Raw genomic sequence first — 14769 nt, 5'->3', positions numbered from 1 at the left:
ATCCTCCTCCATCATGGGCTCAATATGAGCCACTAGTTGAATCTCCAAATATGTCCCATCATGCATATTGTTCTCCACTTTGTGTTGCACATGCTGACTCATCAAACATGGATGTATAGCTGGGTTGTTGTCAGGATCTCTATAGGTCTGATCATGCTCTTCAGAAGAGTCCTCATCTAGAAGGTCAGAATGAGTCCCCCCTAATCTACCTATGTCATCCCCTCGATGTCACTCAAGGATGAGTGGTCAAGTCCCCAATGTTCCTTGCAGATGAAGCAAAGATCGTTTCTCCTTAACTCATTCTTGTTGCATGTCTCATCAACTCTTAGTTGCTCCTCCCTGGTCAATTGCCCCCTAAGCAAATTTATGTTCTGCTCAACCAGCCTTTTGGCTAGCTTATAAGCAGCAGGTGAGACCAACTATTCTCTCCTCCAAATGGACAACAATCGAAACTGTAACTTCCAACAATTGGCATCACAACCTCCCATACATGAGGACAAGATGGATTGCATGTGTGTTTTGACTAAGTGTTCTCATTGGATACATGGGCATAACAATAATAATAGGGGCCTACACTAACAATAAAAATAAGGGGAATACACTAGTATTATAGGGACCTAACATGCCCCTCTCCTTCAAAAATGTGTTGTCCTCAATGTTTGAGTAATTTTTTATGCTTTTGTATAAAATTCTCATCCTCCCATGTGGAATCTTCACTGGGTAAGTTCTTCCACTTAATGAGATACTTTGAAATTAATCGATTTTGTAACTGTTGGGTTTTTGTTTCTGTGAATCCAATGAAAAAATGTATTTTTGAATTAAAAACCCACATGTGCATATTTGATCAGGTCAGCCCTAAGGCAAATTGGACACCCTTAGAAGGCGATAAATTAAGTGACCTCAAGCTCATTTGGACATCATCACTTCTCTCTCTCTTGTCTGGGTTTGGAACCATAAGTACCGAACTGAGTGCAGAACCGAAAGTACCGAACTGGGTACAAAACTGTAAGTACCAAACTGGGTACGGAACTGTAAGTACCGAACTAGGTGTTCTCATTGGATGCACGGGCACAACAATAACAATAGAGGCCTACACTAACAATAAAAATAAGGGGAATACAGTAGTATTATAGGGACCTAACATGCCCCTCTCCTTCGAAAAAGTGTCGTCCTCAATGTTTGAGTAGTTTTGGATGCTTCTGTATAAAATTCTCATCCTCCCATGTGGAATCTTCAGCGGGTAAGTTCTTCCACTTAATGAGATACTCTGAAATTAATCAATTCTGTAGCTGTTGGGTTTTTGTTTTTGTGAATTCAATGAGAAAGTGTATTTTTGAATTAAAACCCACATGTGCATATTTGATTAGGTCAGCCCTAAAGCAAATTGGACACCCTTAGAAGACGATAAATACAAGTGACCTAAAGCTCATTTGGACATCATCACTTCTCTCTCTCTTGTCTGGGTGTGGAACCATAAGTATCAAACTGAGTGCAAAACCAAAAGTACCAAACTGGGTACAAAACTATAAGTACCGAACTAGGTGTGAAACCGAAAGTACCGAACCTAGTACAAAACCATAAGTATCGAACTGAGTGCATAATGTGCCCCTTATTGTTATTATTAGTGTATTCTCCCTATTGTTATTATTGTGAGTGTTCTCATTGCATGACAATATGGATTGCATGTGTGTTTTGAAAAATGTTTTAAAAACTGGAACCGGTGACCGGACCAGTCCACCTAATGAATCAGGTTTCGAACCGGAACCAGTGGAACCGGGACTGGGCAGGTCTAAACAAACCGATTTTAAAAAAGTACATAAAATAATTATTTTTTAATGAAAAAAATTGTTTTTAAGATTTAAAACCATGATTCCAAGCCAATAGAGACAAAATATGCAAAGTTTTCTCATTTATATACCATGTAAAGGTGAAATATCAAAATGGCACTGAGTGCAATACATATTATCGAAAAAATACATAAGCAATGAGGCTCTAAATGGCTATAAAGTCAAAAAATAATGTTGCAAGCTATGAGGCCATTGGCCTACTACAAGCCTACACATGATCAATCATCAAATTCATCACCACTACTAGACACAGGATCATCATCAGGAGCTACATAGACATCATCTGGTTCAGAGTCTGAGGATGCCTCAACCTCATCTACAACCTCAGTAGCAATGCCACCAATAACAATAGAAGTGGACCTAATGGAAGCACGAGTTGGTTGAGTTGCACGACTAGTGCCTTCCATTGGTTGTTTGCCTTTCCTTGATGCCTCTATTGATCTTGGTTCTAATGGCGCCACCAAATCTGGTTCTTCCCCTGCTAATGCCATGTCAATATCAAAATTAGCATCAAACACATGATCTTCAGTCTCCTCCACCCATTCTGATGTTGGATCAATATCGTCCAAGACAATGGGATCTAGATCAGGTGTTTTTTTCATCATTTGGTTCCTCCTTAGTCGAAGGTTGTATTGCACGAAAACAAGATCATTTAACCATTTTTGTTCCAAATGGTTTCTCTTCTTCGTGTGTATGCACTAAAAAACAGACCAATTGCACTCACAACCTGAAGCACTGCAAGTTTGGTTGAGGACTCTAATTGCAAACTTTTGCAATTGAGGGCACTGGCGGCAAAATGACTCCCACCAATGTGCTGCAAAGAAAAATACATTACTTAGTAACTTAGTTCATTTCATTACTTATTTACAAATTACAAGTATTTATAGATAATTTGAATTGTAAATTTGTAAACAATTTAACTTGAAAAGAAAAACAAATTGGAAATTGGAATTGCCTACCTGGATTATCCACATCTCTTGCCATCTTTCCAAGTTTTTTCCAAAGATACCAGCTGCCATACTGAAAAGAGTAAGTTGTCTATGTATTTCCAACTGGTTTGCATGGCTAGGGACCATGCACTCCAAGAAATCAATCAATCCATCTCTGACCTCCCCATCCTGCAGATCTCCTAGATGAGCTTTATAATGATACTTTGTGTTCAAAAAATACCCAACTACATGTGTAGGGCAATGGAGTTGATTGTTCCATTTGTTAGCAAACGATCTCCCATATACGACCATATTTAGCTAACATGTCCTTGTAAGTTGCTCGTCTATGCTCCTTTGCCTAATCCATAGCCTCATAAATGTAGCCCATGGCCAATTTTTCCCCATCTACCATCCTTAGCACCTTAACAAGGGGCTCGATAATTTTCACAAGCTTTGTAGACCTTTTCCAAAAATAATTGTCAAACACTTTCTTTTTGGTGTCTTTGCCATCTTGTCTACGAGCCCACCGAGATTCAGTCCAATCATCATAACACATTTTTTGCAAGTTTTTATGTTGAGCATTGAGACATTGCAACATGAGGAAGTGAGTTGCAAATCTCGTAATTGTAGGCCTAACAAGCTCTTTTCTCCCAGTATTTTTCCTCATTAGGTTCAATACCCATGAGTGGTTGTAAATGTCTTTTGTAATGCACTTGGCATGCTCTACAATGTTTTTTACCCACTCCACTTTGCCTATGTCCTCAAGCATGAGGTATATGCAATGTGAAGCACATGGAGTCCAAAATATGGTCCTATATTTGGACTCAAGCATCTATCCAACAAGAACATAGTTTGAGGCATTATCAGTGATGATCTGCACAACATTCTTCTCCCCAACTTCCTGAATAATGTCATCCAAAAGCTCAAATAGAAGGGTTGCATCCTTCACCTAATCAGATGCATCAACTGATATAAAAAAACATGTTTCCTCGAGGGCAAGAAATAAGTAAATTAATGATAGTGCATTTCTTTCCATCGGTCCATCCATTTGACATGATGGAACAACCTGTTTTGAGCCATGAATCTTTATACTTAGCCAAATATTCATCAATGGAAGAAATCTATTTTTGCAAAACAGCTCCCCTGAAGTCATGCATACTAGGGCCTTTGAATCCCTTTTCTGCAGCTAAAACAGAATCCCACATAGCTTGGTAATAAGGTGAGTGAGCAATATTTAATGGGATATCTGCATCATACCACCATCTAGCAATGTATTGATGAGAAGTTTCTTTGCATTGTTTTTTCCAATGTTGATCCAAAGTGGGTTGATGATTTCGCTGAGAGGAAGTGGGATTAGAAGAGGCAATGTTGGCAGAGGATAAGAAATAACTTTGGATGTTTGTTCTCTTTGTTCCTTTTGATAGTTGGCCAAAAGAAGGATGAACATAGTGAAAGGTGTCATTGGTGGAAGGGATAGAAGAGGAGTCTTGAATCTCATAATCATCATACCCACTCTCTTTCATGGATTCTAATAATTCCCTCTTCTTTGTAATGTCATCTTGGATGGCCTTCTCCCTATCCTTATCCTCATGAAACTTTTAAGCTTGGAAAGGTATTCTACCCTAATACGACCTAAGACTTCATTTGGTGCATCACGTGGCTTTACTTGGCCTCTTACCCCAACCAATTGTTGTTTGAATCTGAGAATACCTCCACCTCCAATAGGTTTATGGCATAATTTGCATATCTTTTTTCCATCAATCACATCACAATGAGCCCATGCACTGTCCTTGCCTTTTGGAGCCATGTTTGCTTGAAATAATTAAAATTTGTAAAGAAATCTGCCATTTAAAAAAAATGAAGCTAAGAAACATGGAAAACCAAAGCTAAATTTAGGAAAACAAATGCACATGTAGCCTACAAAATTTGATGCATATAACTAGAGATTTGATAGCATAGATGATAGAAGTTAGAAGTTTAGAACATATAAAAAAATTAATACATGGACAGTAGTCAAATGAGGAATTTTCAAGTGAAAATCCTTACCTGGAAATGCAAACTAGCTTCCTTAGCCTCCTCTTGAAGATGCCAACTTCACTGATAGCTCCAAACTATCTCCAAAATAGCTCCAACTCCAACTCCAAGCCTCCAAAATGACTACTACAACAAAAACTCAACACTCTCCAAACTCCCAATCAAAGTCACAAATTCTCCAAATAAGATGTGTGAGACAAATGAGACGGAGAAGGCTTTTTAAAGGCTTGGAGAGTGTGTTTTTGGAGGGAAAGAACCCTTACTTTCCCTCCAAAACACTCTAAACACTTGGAAAATAATGTTGAGTGGGTCATCCGCGACCATGGCAACGAACCAACCGGTTTAGGATGGAACCAACCGGTTGACCACAAACTGGCCGATTCCGTCCTAAACTAGCCAGTTAGGACCGGTTTGTCCACTTTTTTGGTCAAATGGAGGGTCAAACCGATTTTTTCTGACGGTTTGACTGATGGGCTAGCTAACCGGCCGGTTTGACCAGTTATCGGTTCAGATCGACCGGTTTTTAAAACACTAGTTTTGATCAGTTCTATCCAATGAGCTACTATGTGTTGAGAAATCTAGGGGCAACAAGTGTAGGTGATTCCTCTTACTTTGATAACTGCTTGTGATGTTGATTAACTTCATCTTTCCTTTATTATTATTAGTGTTTTCTATCATCAAACAACTACCAAATCATAAAGAACAATGAGACAATAGAACATAAGATGTAGGCAATTAGCGAGGGCCAAAACCTCTCCAACTGAGAGGAAAACCCACCATAATTCTTCTCTTCTTATAGAACTTCAATTGATGATTTCCAAGACCTATGACCCTTGACCAAGACCCTCCAAGACCAAGTCAACTTTCCTTCTTGAACAACTTCCAGTAGCAAACTTCGACCTTCCAATAACTTCTACAATATCTTCGACCCTAGCGATAATTTCTACAACTTCGACCCAGTAGCTTCAACAACTTCGCCCTTGATGCAACTCCAACAACTTCGACCTATCAACTTCACAAATTTGACCTTGCAGCTTCACAACTTTGACCTTTCCGCTTCACAACTTCGATCTTGTAGCTTCACAGATTTGACCTTGTAACTTTACAGTGTCGATGCAGCTTCAGAATTTCATCTTTCCCAGTAATCGTAGAAACCCTAACAGACCCAATACTTTGAAGTTGTTCTTCTTCTCCTTCTTCGTCCTTTTTCAACTTCTATCTTGAGGAGATCGAACTTGCTTGAGAGTCTGTCTAAATGAGGTCGAGTTCCTTCTTATATATAGGCTTTTGAGGGGTATGAATTGCTATCTTTAGGTTGACTTGTCCCTTCATGTACACCGACTTGATCTTTGTGCCATGACAAAGTCTTGGAGGATCCGTTGACTTTATTTTGACTCAATAATTTTTTCTTTACAATATGTAACATGCCCAAATGGGTCTTCATTACATGACAATGACTCAATTGACTTTATGACAAACCTAGAAGCACTCAATAGGTGCTTGGCCTAAAAATAAATTTCGTTTGAGCATGAAACCCATGCCTTAAGAATAATAATAAATTTATTTTTCTCTTTTCATTCAATACATAAAATCATGATTACATACATCATTAGGAAGACCAACCCTAGTTACATATTTCAACACTCCCTCTTAACCAGAGAGGTATTCATAATCCATACAAGGTACTTAGACATTCTCAATCTGAAGAATTCTCATAAGAAGAGTTGGATTGGTAATCCATCTGTTTAGCTTCATATCATCCAACATTGTCACGTAGCAAGGCCTTGACTAATAACTCGATCTCTCCATAAGATTAGAGCACAATGTTGGTGAGACCAATGACTGATAGACACCATCATCATTGTCTCTCAAGGCACATACCCACCCGGGTGTTCATAGGGTATGTCCTCCCAAGACTATTCTTATCTTTGATTCACAGTCCTCAAAGAATACTAGTCCTCTACGACTACTCTTATCATGGATGCCCTACCTCATCCTCAAAGAGTATTGGATGCTAGATGTTTACCCAATCCTCTATTCTTTCTTCCAAAGTGAAGATAAGAATGATGTGTCTATCTCTCTTCATGGCCTTCACTAAGATTTACGGTCGTTAGTCCTAGTCTAATCCATGACACATGAATTAGAGAACCATATTTGTCACTCCCTCTTAACCAGGGATGACCAACCCATTCCTATGAAAGGAATGTACTCCCTCTTAACTAGGGACTTGTCCAAGCTCCCTCTTAACTAGGGACTTGTTTTCAACAACCCACTTGTTCTTCAGTGGAGATCATGGTACCTTCAGCTGCTTGAAGAGCTCCTTTTGATGTCATGAGTTTCATTTTCATCATTATGGAGCCTTCATCTTTTGGGACTTTTTCATAGGGCATCAACCATCCATCACTTTCCTTCATGAACTATGTCATTCATGTCATCCTTTTCTTCATCGGAAAGTGGTCTTCTAATCCACATCTGGCTTTTCTCCATATGGCTACCTCTTCCAATTCATGTTTTTGTTTAGGATCTTTCATCCGACCACATGAGTGCTAGTTATAAGTGACATCTACAACTCTCTTTCGATAACCCTTTATCAACCCATCCAGATGTTGTTCAAAAATAAAAAAATGAACATCAATCAAAGTTACCTTTATGATGGCCCTTCATCATGACATCTACTTGTAGCAACATCAACATCTTACATACATATTGACACATCTCCAAGATATTCAATGTTAAGGGTCTCCTTCTTTCTAGACTTCATCAGAGTGTTTAGACCTTTTGCAAGGAGATGTCATGGTCAATTCTCCTAGTCATCGGATGTTGATTTCCTTTTTCTATGTGCTAATAGTTGCATCTTTCACGATCTCTTATTTCTTTTCTTCACATATTGCTCCCCGGGAACTTTCATCCATAGTTCCTTCATCTTTGTCAACCACCTCATATTCCACACGAGGACATATTATGTTGATTTCGTCTAGTCAATATGTGAACCATGCCCTCATGCATCTTTCCAAAGGAGGAGATCCCTTTTCTTTGACCATGCTCATGAGATAAAACATTTACCCATGCAACCATATGACAACATGACTCAATTAAACATATGCATACATACCTCTTTCCTTCTTTTGATCATCTAGGCTTCCTTCAACAACTTCCTCTCCTTGATTGAGAGTACTTCAACCATCTTGACATGCTGCATTCCTTTGTCATCATATTGTCATTCTTCCAAACTATCAATCCCATACAATGTGGAATTCTTAGTGAGGCACTTGCTTCCTTCAAGAGGTGAATGTTTGAATGAAGATTCCAACAGAGGATCTTGACTATCTTCATCCTGCAAATGCTTCTTCCTTATGATGTATGATGAGCTCTACACTAGATGACTTTCTTCTAACCATAAGTACTATTTATGTTTTTCAATGAGGTTACCAAGAGCTACTTCCTTCTATGATGACTGCTACAACCATGTAGACTTCTACTTCAACTATCTTTCAAGCTTTTATAAGGATGTCTCGAGCTCTTGCTTTAATCGTATGCTTCTAATATGATGTCATCTTCTACTAAGATGCATCTCATCATAATGCTTCTCATCTTGACTTCCATGGTGGAGGTATTTTCACCTTCCACTTCTCCTTGCTATGTATTGGAGAAACACTAATAGTGAAGATCTATTCCTTTAGATTTATTCTCATCATGTTCTTCTGCTTCTTCAATGATATGAGCCTCATTTTTTTCTTTCCTCTTGTTGTCCTTCTTGAACTTTGGACAATCTCTCTTGTAGTGCCCATATTCTTGACAACCATAGCGTTGGATCTTTGTCGTAATTTTTTTTTTCGAGGACCAAACTTCCCAAACTTTCCTTTTCTCTTAGCCATGGTGACAAATTCTTGAACTTGTTCATTTGATCCCACGTCACTTTTTTCCTTCAACCTGGTTTCTTCAATCTTACATAATGACCAAAGTTCATTGAATGGGGTAGCTTCCTTCTTTCCATAGATGCTTGATGTAAAGTTGCCCCATTCCTCTAGTAGTGTATTGAGCACTATGGTGGTCATTTCTTTATCAGACATTAATTTTCCCAACCCTTGTAGTTGGTCTCTTATTTCTGATATCCTCATAAAGTATAAGGTTATTCCATCTTCATTTGATATCTTCATCTTGTAGAATTATTGTCTTAATGATATCACTTCTCCAACAGTACTAGATTCTCGAATATTTCTTTTGATGTCTCCAAATTTGATACATATGGTATGAGGGTATCTTTGATGGATTCTATAAGGATCCTTTGAGCCCTTACTTCCCCTTTCATGTACTTTTCTAGAGCTTGAACTTCTTCCTTTGAAGGTTTAGTGATTGAACTCTTAACATGATCAATAACTTTGATTTCTATGAGTATCAAATTTGTCCTCTTCTTCCATGCAAGAAAGTTTGATTGCCCAACCAATTTGTTGTTTTCCTTGCAAAATGAAGTCATTTTGATAGATTCAGATGTGAACATAAAGATATTTACTTGTGAAGATACTTCTTGATGACAATATCTTCAGCTTGATGACTTCTTGATTTTGATGATGATGTTGATAGTATAAGATGTCTTCCTTCAAAGACAGGGAGATCACCTTGGTTCCTTGATGATGATGCCAACGCCTTCTCCTTGATGAGCTTCCCTTTCTCAAAGTCAACTTCAGTCAAATTTTCCTTCCAGTAGTTGCAACTTCTCATTCGACCTGTTTTTCAACCCCTACAATTTCACTGCAATTTTCGGTCACATGTGAGAGAAAGACAAATTTTACCCTTCTCTCTTCTTCACTTGGACAAAGGCTTCTTCTTTTGCAAGATGGCTTGTCTTCCACTTGTTTTGACCTACTTAGGTGACTAAAATAATTCAAATTTTGTTGCAACAAATGAGCCCTAATCTCCTTGCACGTGTGAACAAGAATAGCCCAAAACATACCCAAAATTACTTCAATCCTTTTATCTTCTTGACGATTGATAATATTGATGATCTTTTGGTGCTTTGGCCCTTAAGTGTCCTTCTTTAAGTTGCTTTTCCTTGTCTTGTCACCTTAGCTTTGATACAATGTTGAGAAATCTAGGGGTAGCAAGTGTAGGGGATTTCTCTTACTTTGATAAGTGCTTGTGATGTATTTTTACTTTACTTGATTAACTTCTTCTTTCCTTTATTATTATTAGCGTTTTCTATCATCAAACAACTACCAAATCATAAAGAACAATGAGACAATGGGACACAAAATGTAGGTGATCATCCAGGGCTAAAACCTCTCCAAATGAGATGAAAACCCACCATAATTCTTCTCTTCTTATACAATTTCAATTGACGAATTCCAAGACCTATTACCCTTGACCAAGGCCCTCCAAGACCAAGTCAACTTTATTTTTTGAACAACTGCTAACAGCAAAATTCAACCTTCTAGCAACTTCTACAATAACTTTGACCCCATCAATAATTTATGCAACTTCGACCTAGTAGCTTCAACAACCTTGACCTTGATGCAACTTCAACAACTTCAACCTAGAAGCAGCTTCACAACTTTGACCTTGCAGCTTCACACCTTCAATGCAGCTTCATAATTTTGTCTTGCTCAGTAACTGTAGAAACCCTAAAGAGAGAGAGAGAGGAGACCCAAAAATTCGAACTTGTTCTTCTTCTCCTTCTTCGTCCTTTTTCAGCTTCTACCTTGAGGAGATGAAACTTGCTTGAGAGTCTTTCCAAATGAGGTCGAGTTCCTTCTTATATATAGGCTTTTGTAGGGTATAAATTGCTATCTTTAGGCCAATTTGTCCCTTCATGTAGGCTGACCTAATCTTTATGCCATGACGAGGTCTTGGAGGGTCTTCTGACTTTATTTTGACTCAATAATTTTTTCTTTACAATATGTAACATGCCCAAATGGGTCTTGAATACATGACAATGACTCACTTAACTTTATGACAAACGTAGAAGCACTCAATGGGTGCCTGACCTAAAAATAAAGTTCCTTTCAGCATGAAAACCATGCGTCAAGAATAATAATAAATATATTTTTCTCTTTTCATTAAATACATAAAATTATGATTACATATGTCATTGTGAAGATCGAACCTAGTTACATATTTCAACACTATGTGCCCCAAACAAAGATTTTAATATGCAAAAGTTGTGCCCCCTAGAGCTTGATGTATCAAGTAGCCACCTCAAGGCTTTGAAACCTTTTGGTGCTTCATCTTCTAAGGTGATGGTTTTGTACCTCTAAGGTTCTTTTTTAATGTTAAAAGGTTGTTCTTTTGACCTCTTGTAATAGGTTTTGAGAATGCATGTATCCACCATCTCTCTCTCTTACGAGATAGCTACCACCATTCTAGCTAGTTTGTGTTCCACTATATTTTGTTATTTTATTTATTAATAGAAGTTGGGTTTTCACTATATCACCATGCTCTCTATTATATTTATGTGTGTGTTTCATTTCCTTTCTTGCATTTTGATTCTTTTCCTTGTACAACCTAAATCATTTTTCTTCAATCTTCAGTGATGTCCATTTTTTATGCATGCATGACAAAGTGAAGTATGCCATTGCCTCATATAATAGTATTAAAATCAAAGCTATCAAAGCACGTTAATGTAGAACTAGATAAAGATAATGAATTAGACACTGTAAAAGTGCATGCATGTTAGGAATCTCCACTTCCGCAAAGCCCACTTCCTTATTTGATACAAATTTAGTTTCTTTCATGCTTTTTTCCTATTGGATTCCATTGAATTAACAAAGAAATCATCAAAATTTGTTAGGTTAAGACAATATGGATTGCCCATATATTTGTCCTATTTGGTAATGGGATTTTGTCTTTGAAAATATGCTACCTTTACTTTTGGATTCTTTAACGGAGTTCTACTTCTACCATATTTGTATATAATTTCTTCTTTCTACAAGAATTAAAAATTCTAACATCAAAACAGAACCATTTATACTTAAAAAATGAAAGTAATTATAGAGAAAAAATCTGCATGATAAGTATAGTACATATGATAGAATAAAAATAATTATAAAAAAAATATCTACATGAAAATATTAAATATTAACACAACCACATTAATCAATATAGTTAATATATTTCATAAACCTCAACATATTTGAATTTATAATTATGCACTCCTATTTAAATTTAAATTTTATTTAAAGATATTATTTTAAAAAATATTAAAAAAAATTAACCATTACCATCACACATCAAACCTAAAAGATTTAATCTCAACCTAAAATATTAAAATATAAAACGTAGGCCTTTAACTTAAAACCATTAAAACATCAACCTAAAACCCTAACGAGAAAAATCTGACGTTAATAAGAGTTGACAACAAACCCTAACGCCAAAAGTTCACAATTCTTGTTCAGGATGATATTTGTCTTAATGTAAGATGAATAAGACGTGACCAACAAGTGGTATCATTGATCTGATTTCAAACCAAGAAGTGTTTCCATCACCGGCCCTAAAGAAATTATTCTTTAAAAGAATTGGTCGACAAAGTGTCAATTACTTGAATGAACGATAGAGGAATTCCCACAATATAAAATGAGCATTTGTTATATCTCCTTGGCTATATGCTTCTAAACTGTCATATTCAACGACAGTATGCCTAACGCTATGAATTCCAAATGAAACTATTTGATTCCACAGTGTTTAACAGGTAAAAATAAATGAAATTGGTATTTTTTTTTATTTGTGACTGATTTTTTAAAATGTTTTTTTATGTGATCGGTTGAATATAGACCAAGAATATTATTTTAAAATCAAATTTTGTCTATTTATTTATTTAAAAATAAAAAATTCTCAAACCCAATTCCAATGTAAACCATGCCTCCAACGTAATAGGATTCCAATATAAATCACAGCTACAACTTAATAAAATGCTACTTTCACTTTTGGATTCTTTAACCACAAGTTTTATTTTAACTAATTATATTGATCTTAAATTCATTCAATCTAATGCATTTTTTAATAAAAAAGAAAAGGCAGATGTAAAAGTCAAGTTGATGAGGAGTTTATTTTGATTTTTCATTCTTAAATTATAAATTTACATTAAAATATTAATATAAAGTATAAGGCAGAGAATTGGTTTAATTATGGAGACATTTGAAACTTAAGGTTAATATAAATATGGAAAAGAAAAGTATATAGCAAGGAAAGTAATAAACAAAGAGAATCTATATATTTTTAAATTTTAAATTTATATTAAAATATTAGTATAAAACTAGGTTTATACAGATATGGAAAATAATAATAATAGTATATATGGGAAAGTAATAAATAAAGAAAATCTAGGTGAATAATATAAATTTGTTAGGTATATAAGAAATTATAGTAAAAAATTACAAGATTACAATGTTATTAATATTTATTTAATAAAGGAAAATAATATTTTTAAGGAATTATAATTTAATAGGGTGTTTATTGCTTTTTTTTTAATAGAAATTAACAATTAAATAAGTTAATAAGAATCAATAAGAAGCAAATAATTTGACTTTGAATGAGTGTCATTGTGTCTATGTTTGTGTGAGAGAAATGATGATGATAATGATAAATGTTTTTCATTGTTTACCCAATCTACCTCTCTATAATGTCATCTTATGATTATGGTGGATTTATAATAAAACTGTAGAGATCTAGTTTACTTCAATTGGAGAGCTTAACCCCTTTATCTCTTTTGCAGGATCCTACCACCATTAAAGTGATTGAAAGGCCTTTAACAGAGGATGAACGATTTACACTAGCATTTGCAGCTCGAAGAATTGCATTCTCTATCTGCCCAATCAGATTAGCTCCAAAGAAATAGTTGGAGTTTGTAGTATGTATTTTATTAGTTGGTTCATAATTGATAAAACATAGAGGGGAAGAGGAATTAAAGAAACGAAAATGAGAGTTTTTTCAAGAAGAATCTCAAAGAAATATATGTATAGAGAAGAATAAAAACATAAAGGCTTGATAAAATAGGTTCTTGAAAAGTTAGTTGATTCCTATTTCTTTGGAATGTGTTGCAAGTCTATAATCTCAATCAACCTCGTGGAAATAATTGAAATTATAACCAATATATGTGTTACGTATTTTTCTCTTGTTCTGACAATTAAAACCCTAACTATGATTTACATCATAATGAAATATTATGCAAAATGGATCACACAATTACATGAATTTATAAGACGTCAAAGAAGTTCTAAATCATTATTAATTACACAAAATATTTAGAAAAATTATCTTTTTCAATGAACTAATAACTATGTTTTCAAAGATATCATAAATGAACTTGACACTTAAATACTCTAGTTTTCTTACAACTAGCAAATTGGGTACACTTCTTACTCAAAGAAACATAAATTGATGGAGTTGTTTACTATATTTTCTCTTCACAATTGTTAAGTTTCCCATTGAGGTTATTCAAAGAGAAAATCATTGCTTCTAACAATTTCTATGAATACACAAATTAATTAATAATTATTTCAAGCCAAAACCCTTTGATTTGGTGTCTAACCTATTGTGGATAACCACACTGCATTAGTAAAATTCCCTAATGTGTCGTGTTAAAATTTGTATATTCTAAATTTAAATCTCCAAATTCGATGACTCTTCATCATCTAAGGCAATAGAGAAATCATGTACACTTTGTAGTCAAAGTCCTTTTGATTTATCCACTTGAGTTTAACTAGGTTGGCGAGAGCAAGGTATTACCTGTAGAAATTTAATTGTAGGGAAATTAATGAAAATTCAGATTTTTCATCCTAACCTTGAGGTTCTCCAGATATATTCCATGTGAGATTTTAATTGAAGTGATGAATAAGAAATATTAATTTACAATAGCAAATACTTTATTGTTCTTAACCAAATACACAAGGTGGCCCAAGAAAATAAACATCAACATTAGGGGAATTTCAAGGTCTAAAATAAGCCTCATAAGGTATAACAAAAGAAAC

At 35.4% G+C, this 14769-nt stretch overlaps 1 protein-coding gene across 1 annotated transcript in view; it reads left to right on the top strand.

The window, feature by feature from the left end:
- The window catches only part of LOC149205346 (phosphoglucan phosphatase LSF1, chloroplastic), a 449301-nt gene extending 435383 nt beyond the window's left edge, over window positions 1–13918 (top strand). The window contains exon 10 of the mRNA XM_089395011.1: window positions 13515–13918. Within this exon, the coding sequence (XP_089251137.1) occupies window positions 13515–13637 (123 nt within the window). The 3' untranslated portion in view covers window positions 13638–13918. The remainder of the gene's footprint in view (window positions 1–13514) is intronic.
- The last annotated feature ends 851 nt before the right edge of the window (window positions 13919–14769 follow it).

This window comes from Pinus tabuliformis, chromosome 1_2, assembly GCF_031772625.1.
Source record: "Pinus tabuliformis cultivar Carrire ecotype Pingquan chromosome 1_2, CPIR1, whole genome shotgun sequence".
NCBI lineage: Eukaryota > Viridiplantae > Streptophyta > Pinopsida > Pinales > Pinaceae > Pinus > Pinus tabuliformis.
The sequence above is the reverse complement of the archived record's forward strand: the minus strand, read 5'-3'. Positions and strand labels throughout refer to the sequence as shown.